The 13,955-nt window shown below is 34.9% G+C and overlaps 1 protein-coding gene and 1 long non-coding RNA gene across 2 annotated transcripts; one reads left to right on the top strand and one right to left on the bottom strand.

The window, feature by feature from the left end:
* The first annotated feature begins 7,252 nt into the window (after window positions 1–7,252).
* Window positions 7,253–13,466, top strand: LOC145638957 (uncharacterized). Its single transcript, XM_081690037.1, has 6 exons — window positions 7,253–7,466; window positions 7,578–7,604; window positions 7,701–7,763; window positions 10,971–11,049; window positions 11,124–11,169; window positions 13,249–13,466. The coding sequence occupies exons 1-6, from the start codon at window positions 7,425–7,427 to the stop codon at window positions 13,256–13,258; spliced, it is 267 nt and encodes an 88-aa protein (XP_081546163.1). The 5' UTR covers window positions 7,253–7,424; the 3' UTR covers window positions 13,259–13,466.
* On the bottom strand, window positions 11,554–13,027 carry LOC145638959 (uncharacterized). Its single transcript, XR_014114759.1, has 2 exons — window positions 12,859–13,027; window positions 11,554–12,353 (listed from the first exon to the last, which is right to left on the bottom strand). It is a non-coding gene; the product is annotated as an uncharacterized LOC145638959 (long non-coding RNA).
* Window positions 13,467–13,955: the final 489 nt, after the last annotated feature.

Raw genomic sequence — 13,955 nt, 5'->3', positions numbered from 1 at the left:
GCAACAAATTGAGTTGCACGCGGCATCCCAGCGCAAGTGATAGAGTTGCGCTGCTATGTGCAGCGCAACTAATTGTCTTGCGCGCGGCTTTATGATAAGATTCGATTTTATATTTTTCGTACAATTCCGAATAATTATGAATCTTCCGCAGCGCAACTCTGAAAATTGCGCTAGCTGTCGCGCGCAACTGAATTAGTTGCGCGCGGCAGCCCAGCGCGACTTTGTAAGATGCGAGCGGCTTTTCCAGCGGCAGCACTAAGATTTAACCTAGGCGCTCCTAAATCCGTCATTATTAGGGTTTAAGCACGGGCTTAAGCCTAATTTTGATCGGGTTTAGTTAATTGGACCTTTGTTTTAGCATTTTCTTTAATTTGGGCTAGTCTTTTGTGTTTTGTGGCTTAACTAGTTATCCATAAGTATTCTTCACTTCGATCCAACACGAAAATGGTTTTATTTATCGTCATTGCACTTCCTGTCGGGACAGGAGGACAAAAGTAGGTGTCTACAATAGTTTTATTTGTGCATTAGTATTCAACCAACATAGATAAACAGGTTTAGGGTAAACCTATTGATTGCATGTTAGTTAGAAAGCGCACATGAATACGAGTTGAATAAAGTAGAGGCCAATTATTAGGGCAGGTTCAATCTCTTTTACGTTGGATTTGTGCCTTCATCCCCAAACTTCCAGTCTTGCTTCTAAACCTATTAGAGTTAACGATCTCTTGGATCGTTAAGGGGTGTAACCTTCACCCTGTGAACAGTTTACAAGTTCTTAAAACTTGTTGGCGAATTTTTTGCTCTAGCTTCCTTCCGTTTGGACGCCACCATGCTTAAGTGTATGATTACAGTGGGGTTCAAGTTTGGGGTAATGCTTGAAATATTCCCTACAATATCATATACCCAATAAAGGATATTATCCAACAATAATATCTGTAGACACCCAAATGTGTCTCCCCAAAACCAAACCCAGTGATGAATACCTTTCATGTCATTTGATTATCGAACAAAGCGAAAGTGTGAAAAGTCTAGTGATGAGGATGTTTTTGTTAAAATATCTCTTATTTCTGTTTTTGAAAATATTTCTTTTCTTACCTTATTTATGAAAAATGTGCACTCCAATTTAGTTTGGTACATGATATGGGTCCAATAATGTTGTATAGGGCTCAAAAATACCTTTCCAACGATATATTATAAGCCCAATTCCGATGAATAATGAGGAAGTTATGGCCAAAATACTAAACTGGACCCAAACCGGATTTTACCTACGACCCAATGATCATGTGGAGGGTCCAAAGGTTTAATCCTATTCCTAAACTAATTACTATTAATTAGAATCTTATATAAGTTTCTAAAAGATCTTAATTATCCTTTTAGAAAAGATAAGATTAAAGAATTTGAGTTAAATAAAAACTTTCCTTTTTTAAAAACTTTCCTTTTCTTAAATCCTAATTCTATTCGAATTTAAAGATGTTTAAAGACAGTCAGATTTTATTTTCGTACCTCATAATATTTATTCAAATTTTATAAAATTGGATAGATATTGAAATTATCTTTCCAATGATATATTATAATATTAAATCCGAGCTATAACGAAAAAGATATGAATGAGATATGAAACTCTATCCAAAACTGACACTCTTCCACTATTTCGGCCATATCTTTTTATCTATAAAATATTTTAATCTTATTTTAATTGGGTTGGAAAGTAGACTTCAAGATCTTTCCAACGACATATTATATGTCTTATTTGGACTTCTGGATCAAAAGATATGATAAAAACAAAAACGCGTGAAACTGATTATTAGCGCCTGACGACAAGCATTAGCGCCTGGCGCTAACCTTCAATGCCTGGCGCTAATGTCCAGCGTCTGGCGCTAATCGTGTTTTATTCTAGTTGAAACTCTGATTCGTTTTTTTATCCATCCGACTGATTTTCTCTATAAATAGCCTCTTAAAATTCTGTTTTCAATCATCAATTCTCAACAATCATCAATTTTCATCAATTCTCATCAATCCTTCTCATCTAATTCTCACCAACTCTCATCAAGAAATTTTTTATTCTCTCTCTCTTTCTAAGCCTAGCTTTTACAATCATAATTCCTCATATATTAGCACTAGACACACCTAGCATAATTCGAAGTTGCCTTCGCCCTAGACGTTAAAGGTTTAATATTTCTGAGGGTTTGGTCTCAAATCTCTATTTAAATTATTATTTAATTTATTAATTGTTTGATTTACTATTTTCCTTGAAGTTACTAACGTGTGTATTTTGTTATTAGAAAGAGCTACGAGACATCCAAGTAAGTGCTTTAATTGTTTGCATTGTTATTATGATATAGAAATCATGTTTAGATTGTTATTTTGATTCCTAGTATCATGTTATGATGTTTTATTGATTCCTAGTATCATGTCTAGGGTAAAGAATAAGTTTCTTAAATCAATTATGATTTCTACGATGCTTCCTATTTTCTTTCCTAATATTCATGTTAGTATCATGTTAGGGCTAAAGCTTTGATTTTTATTGCTTAGTGACATGCTAGGGTTTGTTATTAATCTTGTTAGTATCATGTCTAGGATCTTGCTATTATTATTATGCTTTAACATGAACATGATTACTTCTATGATTTATAATTATTTTGATGATGATTATTTTATTATTATTATTGTTATAATTATTATGATGATTTATTATGTTGCTATTTATTATTTATTGCTTGATCACACCTTTTATGCATGTTTAAAGGGAATTGATACATGTAATCACGCTTAATAAGATAATTAATAATCTTTTTTAGGGTTAATATGATTATAATTCAAGTGATCGCCAATAATAGATTTATTTGTGCATTAATATTCAACCAACATAGATAAACAGGTTTAGGGTTAATCCTATTGATTGCATGTTAGTCAGGAAGCGCACATGAATACGATCAGAATAAAGTAGAGGCCTATTATTAGGGCAGGTTCAATCTCTTTTAGGTTGGATTTGTACCTTCATCCCCGAACTAACAGTTATGGTTCCAGACCTATTGGAGTTGACAATCTCCTGGATCGTTAAGGGGTGTAACCTTTATCTCGTGAACGGTTTACAAGTTCTTAAAACTTGTTGGCGACTCTTTTGCTCTAGCTTCCTTCCCTTTGGATGCCACCATGCTTAAGTGTATGATCACAGTGGGGTTCAAGCTAGGGATAATGCTTGAAATATTCCCTACAATATCATATAACTAATAGAGAGGATATCATCTAGCCAATAGAGGATATATATAACTTGTTTGATCATATGTATAATTTGTTTGATAATATGTATCACAATGGCAGAACCTCCATTGAAAATCTCATATTAAGGTCATGGGTATAACATAACTTTCTCATTTCTCAACCAAAATACATGTATTTGTTATCAAAATGCTCACAATTCAACATACAATCATATGGGATACTCAATTTCAACAATTTTACATCACATAAGAAAGCCCCAATTTGAGTTTTTGGGCATTTTTCAAAAAAAATCGAGAATTTCAAGCAATTAAACTTTCTCTCTCTTTTGCCATGGATGATCTCGCTCATCTCCTTCGTCGTAACCACCACCAACTTGTCATCGGATGGAAACATGTTCATCGCAAGAAGATGACAATGATAAGTTGCTATTATCTTCTCTAACTAACGAAACATTGTCGTTCCCAATACTTTGGGCCTGTTCACATTTATTGAACTGACTTGAACTGAACTGATTAGAGGTAAACTGAACTGATTAGAGGTAAACTGAACTGAACTGAGCTAAAATGAATATTTTATGAGAGAAGGAAATTAGGAGCTGAACTGAACTGATTGGAGCTAAACTGAACTGAACTGATTGGAGCTGAACTTAACTAAAGTGAAATGAAATTAAATAAATGTGAACAGGCCCTTTGTGTATTAGATTTTGCCAAAAAAAATAGTTTTAATAAAGTTTATATTATTGATATTTAAAAAAATTAATTGTATTTAAAGGAGCAAATTCAAGTTTATCAAAATGAGAAACAAGTTTTGTTTATCAAGGGGTTTTGATGTACTTTCATCTGAAAATTTAAGGACAAAACCGACATTTTCCTGTAAACGTGAATTTGACAAAGTAATTTAACATTTTCTCTCTCTTCTAGTTATTCTGAACATTTTCTCTCTCTTGTTCTTTCAAAAAGAAAAAAAATTTCTCTCCTGCAAAGCTAAACATTACTCTTCTCTATCACAAAATTAAGATCAGAACACTCACCATTGAAGGTGGGAAATTAAAATTCACTAGATTTGGGTTGGAGGATGTAACCCTTTCCTCTTTTCACCTTTTTCAATTGGAGTTTTCGTTTTCGCCGAAATTGTGGTGGTGACATGGTGTTCACGAGCAAGAAAGCAAGAAGAAGGTGGAGGATGATGAAGATGGAGGAATGGAGGATGAAGAAGATGGAGGAATGAAGGATGAAGAAGATGGAGTAGGAAGAAGCAAAGGACAAAAAATAATGAAAAAATACCAATATGAAGCCTTACTTAATTCATAGTTGATCTAAAATACCAATTTGAAGGTGGAACAATCTGGTGGAGCAAAAACTCAATCTTCAATTATACATTCCTTCAATTTAATTTCTTTTCAATTCAATTCAATTTTATTGTTCCAAATTTATTTGTTTTTCAGCTGGATTTGTAACAAGATTAATTAGCTCAAATGTTGTCAGAAATCAAATAGTTGAAGTAGAAGTTGTCTAATCAATAGATCAATCAATGGCGGTGGAAGCTTCATCGTCGACTTCAATGGCGGAGGAGAGAGAAAATAAAGAGAGTTTGAAAGACGATGTTTATACTGCTGATGGTCTTGCCCTCATTAACTTGGCGTTAATTGTGGTCCATAAGTGCCACCTACCAACTGAGTATAAATATATTTTTTTAGGTCATTTCATGGAAAACAAAGCAAAATATTTACTAAATTGTCATTTGATCAACAAATTTTGTTTTATCATTTTGATAAACCGGGGCTCCCTCTATTTAAAGCATCACTTTTATTTGTCAGATATAGTTATCGATACTAATATATTAAAAGGCGTTTCTAACAACGTCCACGTGTCACGTAAACTCCCCTCACTACGCCACGTCACTCATGTAACTACTCATAGCGCCACGTGGCTTTCTCTTCCATTTGTCTTCATTTTATGTCATTCACTACTTATAATTAAAAAAAAAAAAAAACAAATAAAAAAACGGAAATTTCACCAAATTCCCCTGAGTTATTTTTTTATTCACCAAATACCCATCAAAACTTTAAAATTTACCAAATACTCCTGAGTTTAAGAAAAATGTCACCAAATACCCTTAATGACTAATATGCCACATGGCAGCCTCTAATTGGTTGTTGTAATATTAGTTAATTAATTATTAAAAAAAACTTTAAAAATTAAAAATAAAATTAAAAAAAAATTTAATTTTTATTTTTTAAAAAACCCCACCACCCCCAAGGGCCGACCACCAACCACCACCGCCCCCACCACATTAAATCCCATCCTCCCCCCCTGCGTCGGTGGTCCATAATCGCCGGCGAGGGCAGCCCCCCCACCTCTCCGACACCCCCCTCCCCTACCCCAGCCCCCTTCTCCCTGCGTTTTCCCCTCCCCTTAAACCCCTCCCCCACCTCGAAAAACCCCCCTCCTTCACGGCCGGCGCCCCAAACCCCCTCCCCCGCACCGGCGAACCAATTTCGCCCCACCCCCTGCCATCCCCACTAGGGATGACAACGGGTCGGATCTGGACCGGGTCCGGATGGACCCAGATCCAGATCCGTTTTTGTGTATAGGATCCAGATCCGACCCGAATCCATCGGGTCTAGAAAATGAAGACTCGGATCCGGATCCGTCGGGTTCAACGGATCCGGGTCCAGATCCGGGTTTAAAACGGGTCCAATATATTTTGCCTAATTTTTTGCAATAAATGTAATGTTCGGGTCAAAAAATTTATTTCAAACTTATGTTGTTGGTTATTAAGTTCAACCCCAAATTAACCAACTTATACACTCATATTTTGAATTAAAATTATAAATAACAAAAAAAATACGATGTTACATATGAGCTAGTGAAAAAACAACGATGATGTATATAATATGAGCATCCAAAATTCATCTCTTGAAAGAGTTAATCTTTATCATTATCAACATTTTTAATAAAGAAACAAACAATTTTAGTTTTTTTTAATAGGAAAATTTAAAAAACGGGTCCACGGACTGGATCCGGGTCTAGGGCCTAGACCCAGATCCAGATTCGTTTTTGTCAGCAGGACCCGAATCCTTCGAGTCCAAAATTTAAAGACCCAGATCCGTGAAAAACGGATCTGGATCCACGGATCTGGGTCGGGTCCAGATCCATTGCCATCCCTAATCCCCACCCCCTTTCCCCCCTAAACCACCACAAAAAAAAAATCGAAAACCCCCCAAATTGAAACCCGAGATTTCGATTTGGGGAGTTTTCAGTTTTTAGGGTGGTGGTTTAGGGGGGAAAGGGGTGGGGATGGCGGGGGGTGGGGGGAAAGTGGTTCGCCGGCGCCGAGGAGGGGGTTTGGGCGCCGACCGTGAAGGAGGGGGGTTTTTCGAGGTGGGGGAGGGGTTTAAGGGGAGGGGAAAACGCAGGGAGAAGGGGCTGGGGTAGGGGAGGGGGGTGTCAGAGGGTGGGGGGCTGCATTCGCCGGCAAAAATGGACCACCGGCGCAGGGGGAGGGGTGGATCTGAGGGGTGGTGGCTGGTGGTCGGCCGTTGGGGGTGGGGTGGGTATAAGGTGGTTGGAGTATTTTTTTTAAATTTTTATAGTTTTTTTTTAATAATTAATTAACTAAGATTAAAACAACCAATTAGAGGTTGCCACGTGGCATATAAGTCATTAATGACTAACGATGTTAACCGCCATTAGTCATTAATGGCATATGGTGACATTTTTCTTAAACTCAGGAGTATTTGGTGAATTTGAAAGTTTTGATGGGTATTTGGTGAATAAAAAAATAACTCAGGGGTATTTGATGAAATTTCCGTAAAAAAAAATGTTCACCATAAGATTTGAATCTTGTAGATATTAATATGTAGCAAATGACAATATAAACAACAAATTTAATTACAAGAAAATATAATCATAAATTACAACATACATTAATGATTAATTTCATGTTAAAATCCGGGACATCGCCCGGGTCTACAAACTAGTTTTAATATGAGACAGATGTAAAAATAAAATGTTACTCCGTACTATTATTACGAAATAGAAGAAGGATCAACTCAGTGACTCACCCATATCTGCGTAGCAGCCAAACAAATTCTCTTCGAGTGTTTTTTTTTAGGTTTCCCTAATTCAAGTGTTTAGTTAGGGTTTTAGCAACAAAACCAATTTTCGAAAATCAGCAGCAAATTCAATTTGGAAGCAGCAATAATGGCGAGCACCAAAGTCCAGAGGATTATGACCCAACCTATTGTAGTTTCACTTCCATTTTCATGTCGTTTTTGTCTTTTTACATTTCTTATGTTCATTTAATTTTAGTCTAATGCATTTTTTTTTTTTTTCGCCGATTTTCGAATCTTCCAGAACCTGATTTTCAGGTTTCTTCAAAGCGTAAGCCCCAGTTTCATTGCTATACAAGATTTAACATTTATCTTTCGTTTAATTGCCTTTATTATTTTGAGTTTAATTTGTTTGTTTTGAATGCAGAAAGCTCGTATTCAGATTTGGTTGTTTGAGCAAAAGGATGCGAGGATTGAAGGCCGTATAATTGTAAGATTTTCCTCTTACTGAGTAGTTGTTACTAGTTTTGTGATGAAATTTTATGGTGTTTTTTTTTTGTTTTTGTTTTTTAAAATCTGAATTATGGTTTCTATTTCGATTAAATCAGAAAATTTAGTTAAAACATAATGTTTCATGATTTATAAAAAACATTAGGTTGTATATATGGCCAAACTAAAACTCCTCAATTCAAGTTATGAGCAAGCATCAAAACAATGGACAAATTCAGGCTTTAATTTCAAAATTTTACTTTAAAAATTACTAATGGATACCTGCCAGCAATGTAATCATATAATATGATGGGTAGTCCTTGTGCATCTGCAATAGTTCTAGAGCCAGCCTTGGAGAAAGCCAAATAAGAATACAGATAATGGGAAAGCTAAAAATCTTCCTAATGTTATGTTACCTTGGTTATAATACAATCATAAGCTCCCAAGCACTCCTCTAGTCCTCTGTATTAATAATATAGCCCTTTGCAGAGAATTTTTTCATTGGCTATCAATTTTAAATCTTTTTAGATTTAATTGAACAAGTAATGCATAACATGAAAGTAGTAAATCTAAACAAAACCATATGAAGTGATAACCCTTTGGCTATGAAAGTAGTAAAGCTAAACAAAACCAAATTGAAATGCCTATGATGGGCCTGTAGTTTCCCTTCATACCCATAGAGAGTAATAGCTTGAACTAAATTTATTCCAACTGCACTTTCTTGCCATTCAATCGTATACAATAAAGGTTCCCCTTTATAAAGAGATTCAGCACCTTGAATATTCTGTACTTGGATTGTAATGTACTCAAGCAGATCTTCCTTGACTGTTGAACATAATAAAATAAGAGGTTCAGAAAATAAAACTGACTGTATATCGAGAGGGAGAACAATCTCAATGAAAAGTTTATCTGGTAGACAAAAAAAAAATCTATTAGGCCATGGTGTCCTTAGGATGTATAAGAAAACTTGCTAGAATTTGGACACACTATAAAGAAAAAATCCACTACGATATATACATGGAATAATATGCCAAAGTTACCAAGTCAAACAGCTAGGAATTTTTATTACAAGGATAGAGGCTTTGTTATTTTTACCTTAAATAATACGGAGTATCAGTTTTAGGTCATATAAGTCAGATAACTTTTAATAAGGTACTCCAATAACGACTGCCCATATTCAATTCTGAACTATAAAAATTGTGTGATTAGCTCAACTCAAAGATAAGTTCAGATAATGGTTTTCAGGTGAAAAGGACAAAGCCTATGCTTTGGTCATCGGCCCAATGGTGGATTTGGTCCAATTATTTTTTTTAAAAACTGTCCTTTCCCTTTTAAAATTTTAACTAGCAAAGCTCAATAAGTTAAAAGTGAAAGTTGTCCAATTTGAATAGTAGGCAGGCAACACATTAAAATATACAAAGGTTTTTTCAAAAAAAAAAAAACTGAAAGAGACCATACCTAATCAAGCCCTAATTCCCAATTTTTTTTGCAGTGACTAACAAACTCTACTGCTCTCATTCCTAATCTGTGATGTAACAGTATACATATGCGATTTTCTCTTTTGGATCCTGGCTGATCATACTATTATGTTAGCCAATAATCAAAACTTAATCAGGACTACAATTTATTATAAGTTGGGGTTCTCCCTTTATCCCTCAATAAAGTATACATCTTTGTTTAGCACAAATATTTAAGACAATAAGTTACAAGTAGTAAGTATCTAAGGATTAACTTATTTATTTATTTTATTTTAGAGAGGGTCTAAGGAATAACTTGATAAAACGAATCAATCAATCAAACCCTTAATCCTATAAGTGGGTTCGGCTACATGAACCAAATTTGATTATTCTATGTGGTCATCCACAAAAATCTTCCTACTCTATTCCTTACGATCCAATGCTTCATCCTCATGCATATCCATATACTTCATATTCGTCCTAACTCCTTCCAACCAAGTTGTTTTCGCTCTCCCTCTCCCTCGTTTAACCCCCCATGGTCCCACTCTTTCACTCTTCAAACCAGCGCCCCTTCGGGTCTCCGTCTTACATTTCCAAACCAACGCAGGCGGTTATCCCTTATTTTGTCTCCAATGCCTGCCACCACACTTACTTTCTTGCGAATAACCTCATATATGATCTTATCTCTTAGAGTGTTTACACATATCCACCTTAACATGCGCATTTCCGTAATCTCCATCTTCTTAATGTGCTTCTTCTTAGAAGCCTAACATTTTGTACCATAGAGGGCTGTAGGATTTTCCCTTCAAATGTAAGAGAATGCTTCGGTCACATAACTATCCTGGGGCCACTCTCCATTTAAGCCACCCCGGTCAATTCATTTCCATCCAAACATTCACTCATGGTCAATTCCTTTCCATCCAAACTTACCACGTCTTGATCAATGTGTAATATTTTTTGTAAGGCACCCGAAATAAAAAATATGAATAAGGTGTAACGATATGATTCATATGAACTTGATTCCAATAAGAAACTTACCACAGGAAATGGGGTAGAATATCAGGGATATGTAGTGCACCAACAAACAGACACCAAAAACACAAAATATCCTCACTACGCCTACAAGAAGCTAATGAGTTTTATCTTTCAATAAATTATTTTTAAATACATTTATCATATTCTTATATTGATGTGTAATTTCTTGTTTGTTTAAATATAAATTTATTCATATAGAGTAAACAAACTCTATGGATCTACCTTGCTATGCAAATGCTTGTTAGAAATTTCTACTAGCGGAACTTTCTCTTTTCTTTATCAATTTAACCTGCATCCCCGGTCAAGTTGCCTTAGTAGCGCGACTAATTTTGTTAATTTATTAGAATATGCCTATCAAATCAGAACTTAAGGATAAACCAACTAATTATGCTTGATTTTGGAGGGGGTGATATGGATGTTGGCCTTAGTATTCAGTATATTTACTTTAGCCTTTGAGATGTGGTTTACTTGTGCTGATCCTCTTAACTACTTAAAATAGTAAAAATCTCTTTACGAATTTTTTTTAGTGTGCTGGGGTTGATCTTATGCTTAATGTGGACTGTGGTACTGAGTTGATGAATATGACTGAGCAGACGTACTTTTTTCAACTCAAAAGTTGTTTTGCAATTTGCAATAGATGCTGCTGATATCCATCTCTGGCTCTGTGTGAACTCCGTTATGTATTGATATATGCTGATTCATGATCTCTTCTTCAGGGCTTTGATGAATACATGAATTTAGTTTTAGACGACGCAGAAGAAGTGAATGTCAAAAAGAAGACCAGAAAATCACTTGGTAAAATTTACCGTCTATCCTATCATTTCTTGATCTCAAGTCCAACTTATTTATCATTGTTTCTTTTTGTTTAGGGAGGATCCTTCTGAAAGGAGACAATATTACTCTGATGATGAATACGTAAGTTCAATATTACTCTACTGAAAAGAAGACTTGTACTTATAAACAAGGCTTATGCTGAAAACAACAAATCTCAACCATTCATTATTATCACAAAAGATCAGACAGTTCAAAAGCCTTAAGATCTTTCCAACCTCTAAATTGACGACATTTACATAGTCACTATATATAAAAATAGCGTAAATATATCAATTTTGACGATATTTACACAAAGGTTATTATATACAAAAATAAGATAATTATATCAATTTTAACAACATTTACATAAAGGTCATAGGAATAAGGTAACTATATCGACTTTGAGTTTTTGACACCATTTACATGAAGGTCACTATATATAAAATAAGGTAACATGAAACAAAAATAAAGATCTTGAAACAAAAATAAGGTCCTGAAACAAATTTTACAACATTTTCATCATGATGCTAAGCTCATTATATACAAAAATAAGGTAATTACGTCAAAATTTGACAAGATTTTCTTGATGCTAAGGTCATTACATACAATAATGTTTTCTACGGAACCACTATCAAATGTCCTTTTGCTTCACAAGGTTGCTGCCCCCCTCCTTTGTTCCTGCCCCTAAACACCTAAGCCTTCACTCCACCATCAGCTTATACAACACTAACAAGCAGCAAACAACTTTGTAACAGCAATAACAACCTTGTAACTCTGAGATAGTGAGGGATAGTTCAAGTGGTTAGAGGAAGGTACAACACTAACAAGCAGCAAACAACTTTGTAACAGCAATAACAACCTTGTAACTCTGAGATAGTGAGGGATAGTTCAAGTGGTTAGAGGATCCTTCCTGATTCAAGGAGATCCTGGGATTGATTCTCACCCTCGCCATTGTGGTTCTCTAAACACTAAAAAAAACAACCTTATAACTCTGCTGCAACCTGCAAGTATTCACCCCCACTCACCTACTTCAGCACAACCCAAAAACATAAAGTAGCTACGCTTTCCCACAACCACCAGCCACCTTAATTCGCCTAGCCAGCAATGTAGTTCATCCACCTCGCACCCTCCAAATCCACAACCAACCTCCGCGAAGTCACATAGCTATCGCAATAACCACCACAACATCAGCAGCCGTAACTCTATCGGACACCCACACAACCCAGCCATCAATTGCTCCACCGATTCGCCACCAAAGCCCGACTCCAACATCACCAATTCGACCTCTAACAATCAACAATTCAACCACGTGATTATCAAATTCTACTAATTTTTAGAAATATAAATCACACACAAGCACATTCAGATTTAACTAAAGAATTACATACTGACGCATATAGATTATAAATACTCAAAATCCCCAAATTTAATTATGTAAAATTCTCATATGTTAAAACTATTATAATAGACAAAAGCGTAAATTTATTATATAAAATTCATTGCATTCGAAATCAGAAGAAAGTCAAGAAAAAATTACACATAAAAACCTTATCTACTCAAATTATGAAAAAAAAAACATATACAAATTAAGCTCAATAATGCCCTAAGAAGGAATTAAGTCGAATCTTAACATATTTACACTTCTATGAAATTCGATTAAGCAAGAAAAAGCTCAAATAAGTGTAATTACTCCTATGAAACTCAAAAAATTTAAATCAAAAGATCAGTTTGATTTTCAAAAAAAAAAATTGAAAATACACAATTAACGAAAAATATAAACGAAAAACTTACATTTCTAGTTCAACTTTGAAGCTAATAAAAAATTATGGACATTGAAGCAAATTGTCTGTAATTTGATGATTTTTTAAGGGAAGGAGAGAGAAAGAGTGTGATGGAGTTAGGGAGATATGAGACGGAGGAGAGAGAAAAATACATTAAAAAGTAGAGGAGAGAGAAAGGATTTTCAATTCATAAATCAAGTACAAAACCCACAGTATTAACATAGATATAATCTCCTCAGTTGGATGAGAATTTAATGGTCAAGATAGCCTGTTTTTAGTTTTCAGCTTTACACTTGTTTTCACATAATCCACTCCCTATATATATTTTCTTAGTGTTCTGATGTATTCTTTTTATCCCCCCTCCTTGTATTAATTGTGCTTTGTTTATATATGTTTGTAGGGGAAAATGAGACCCAGCTGATTTGCATTTGTTCACAAGCATTAAATATTCAAACTGCTCATCCGCCTTAAAAGTTTTCTGCTTATTAATGTAATATGTACTTCAAGGCCTTCCCCTCTGTTCCGTATAGTTAATGTGTAGTTTGATAAATATGGAGTTGTGAGTTGTGACTTTGACGAATGTCTTCGTTTGTGTTTAGTAGAAGTTCTTTTAGTTGAGGTCCTGGTGGCTCTTTCCAGATAACTGTGTTTAATCAAAATGTGGTGACTGTGATTTCTGATAGCAAGCTCAAAGTCATTGACAACATGAATTTTATAATGGAATCTCTTAAAATCAAAATCCAACCCCCCCCCCCACCCCCCCTCTCCCTTTTCCTCGGTTGCATTACTTTCTTCAAAACCCCCTCTCCCTTTAACTCTATTTAAATGGCCATTCCTCAATCCTCAACTAGGTAACGTAAATCATCCATTATCCTATCTCTTGGTTATGAGAAAATTAAAATGTAGTTTTTTGTGAAAAAAAGAGTATAACATTAAAAAAAAAAAAACACAGTTGTATTTGGAAAGCGTAACACTTAAACAAACACAAAGGGAGTATTGTACTATTCACTCAATGTGAGATTGTAATTATATTAAAACATACTCCCTATGTTTTTTATTAGTTGATACGTTTTGACTTTTGCACTATTTACACACTTTTTTTGGATC

Source organism: Chenopodium album, chromosome 7 (assembly GCF_948465745.1).
Source record: "Chenopodium album chromosome 7, dcCheAlbu1.1, whole genome shotgun sequence".
NCBI classification, from domain to species: Eukaryota; Viridiplantae; Streptophyta; class Magnoliopsida; order Caryophyllales; family Amaranthaceae; genus Chenopodium; species Chenopodium album.
The sequence above is the reverse complement of the archived record's forward strand: the minus strand, read 5'-3'. Positions and strand labels throughout refer to the sequence as shown.